The sequence below is a fragment of the Eimeria mitis genome, genomic scaffold, assembly GCF_000499745.2.
Source record: "Eimeria mitis Houghton genomic scaffold, Emh_scaff3582, whole genome shotgun sequence".
Classification (NCBI taxonomy): Eukaryota; Apicomplexa; class Conoidasida; order Eucoccidiorida; family Eimeriidae; genus Eimeria; species Eimeria mitis.
In genome coordinates, this window is record NW_013571926.1 from 4,253 (window position 1) to 4,740 (window position 488).

Below are 488 nucleotides of genomic sequence, written 5' to 3' on the forward strand. Positions count from 1 at the left end.
AGAGCAGCAGCAGTAGCAAGAGCAGCAGCAGCAGCAGCAGCAGCAACAGCACAACATGCGGCAGGGCTCTATTACTGCTGCGGCGATATGTACTGGGGCTGCAGCAGCAGCAGCAACAGCAGCAACAGCAGCAGCAGCAACAGCAGCAACAGCAGCAACAGCAGCAGCAGCAGCAGCTAACCACCAAGGCGCATATGTCATTCCTCAGCAGCGACATTAAAAATAGCAGCAGCAACAACAGCAGCAGCAGCAGCAGCAGCAACAGCAGCAGCAGCAGCAGCAACAGCAGCAGCAGCAACAGCAGCAGCAGCAGCAAAGACAAACCCGCGTTGTTTGCTGCTGCAGCAGGATGATGAAAGGATTCATCAGAAACCCCAAAACCCTCATCGTCGCAGCAACCCATCCCGCTGTCTGCTGCACCACAAACCCTAAACCCTAAACCCTAAACCCTAAACCCTAAACCCTAAACCCTAGACCCTAAACCCTAG

The 488-nt window shown here is 54.7% G+C and overlaps 1 protein-coding gene across 1 annotated transcript in view; it reads left to right on the forward strand.

Annotated features, from left to right (window-relative positions):
* The window catches only part of EMH_0067500 (uncharacterized protein), a gene marked incomplete at both ends in the record, with an annotated part of 1,050 nt that extends 697 nt beyond the window's left edge, over positions 1-353 (forward strand). The window contains one exon of the mRNA XM_013498631.1: positions 1-353. Coding sequence (XP_013354085.1) covers positions 1-353 — 353 coding nt within the window.
* Between the last annotated feature and the right edge of the window lie 135 nt (positions 354-488).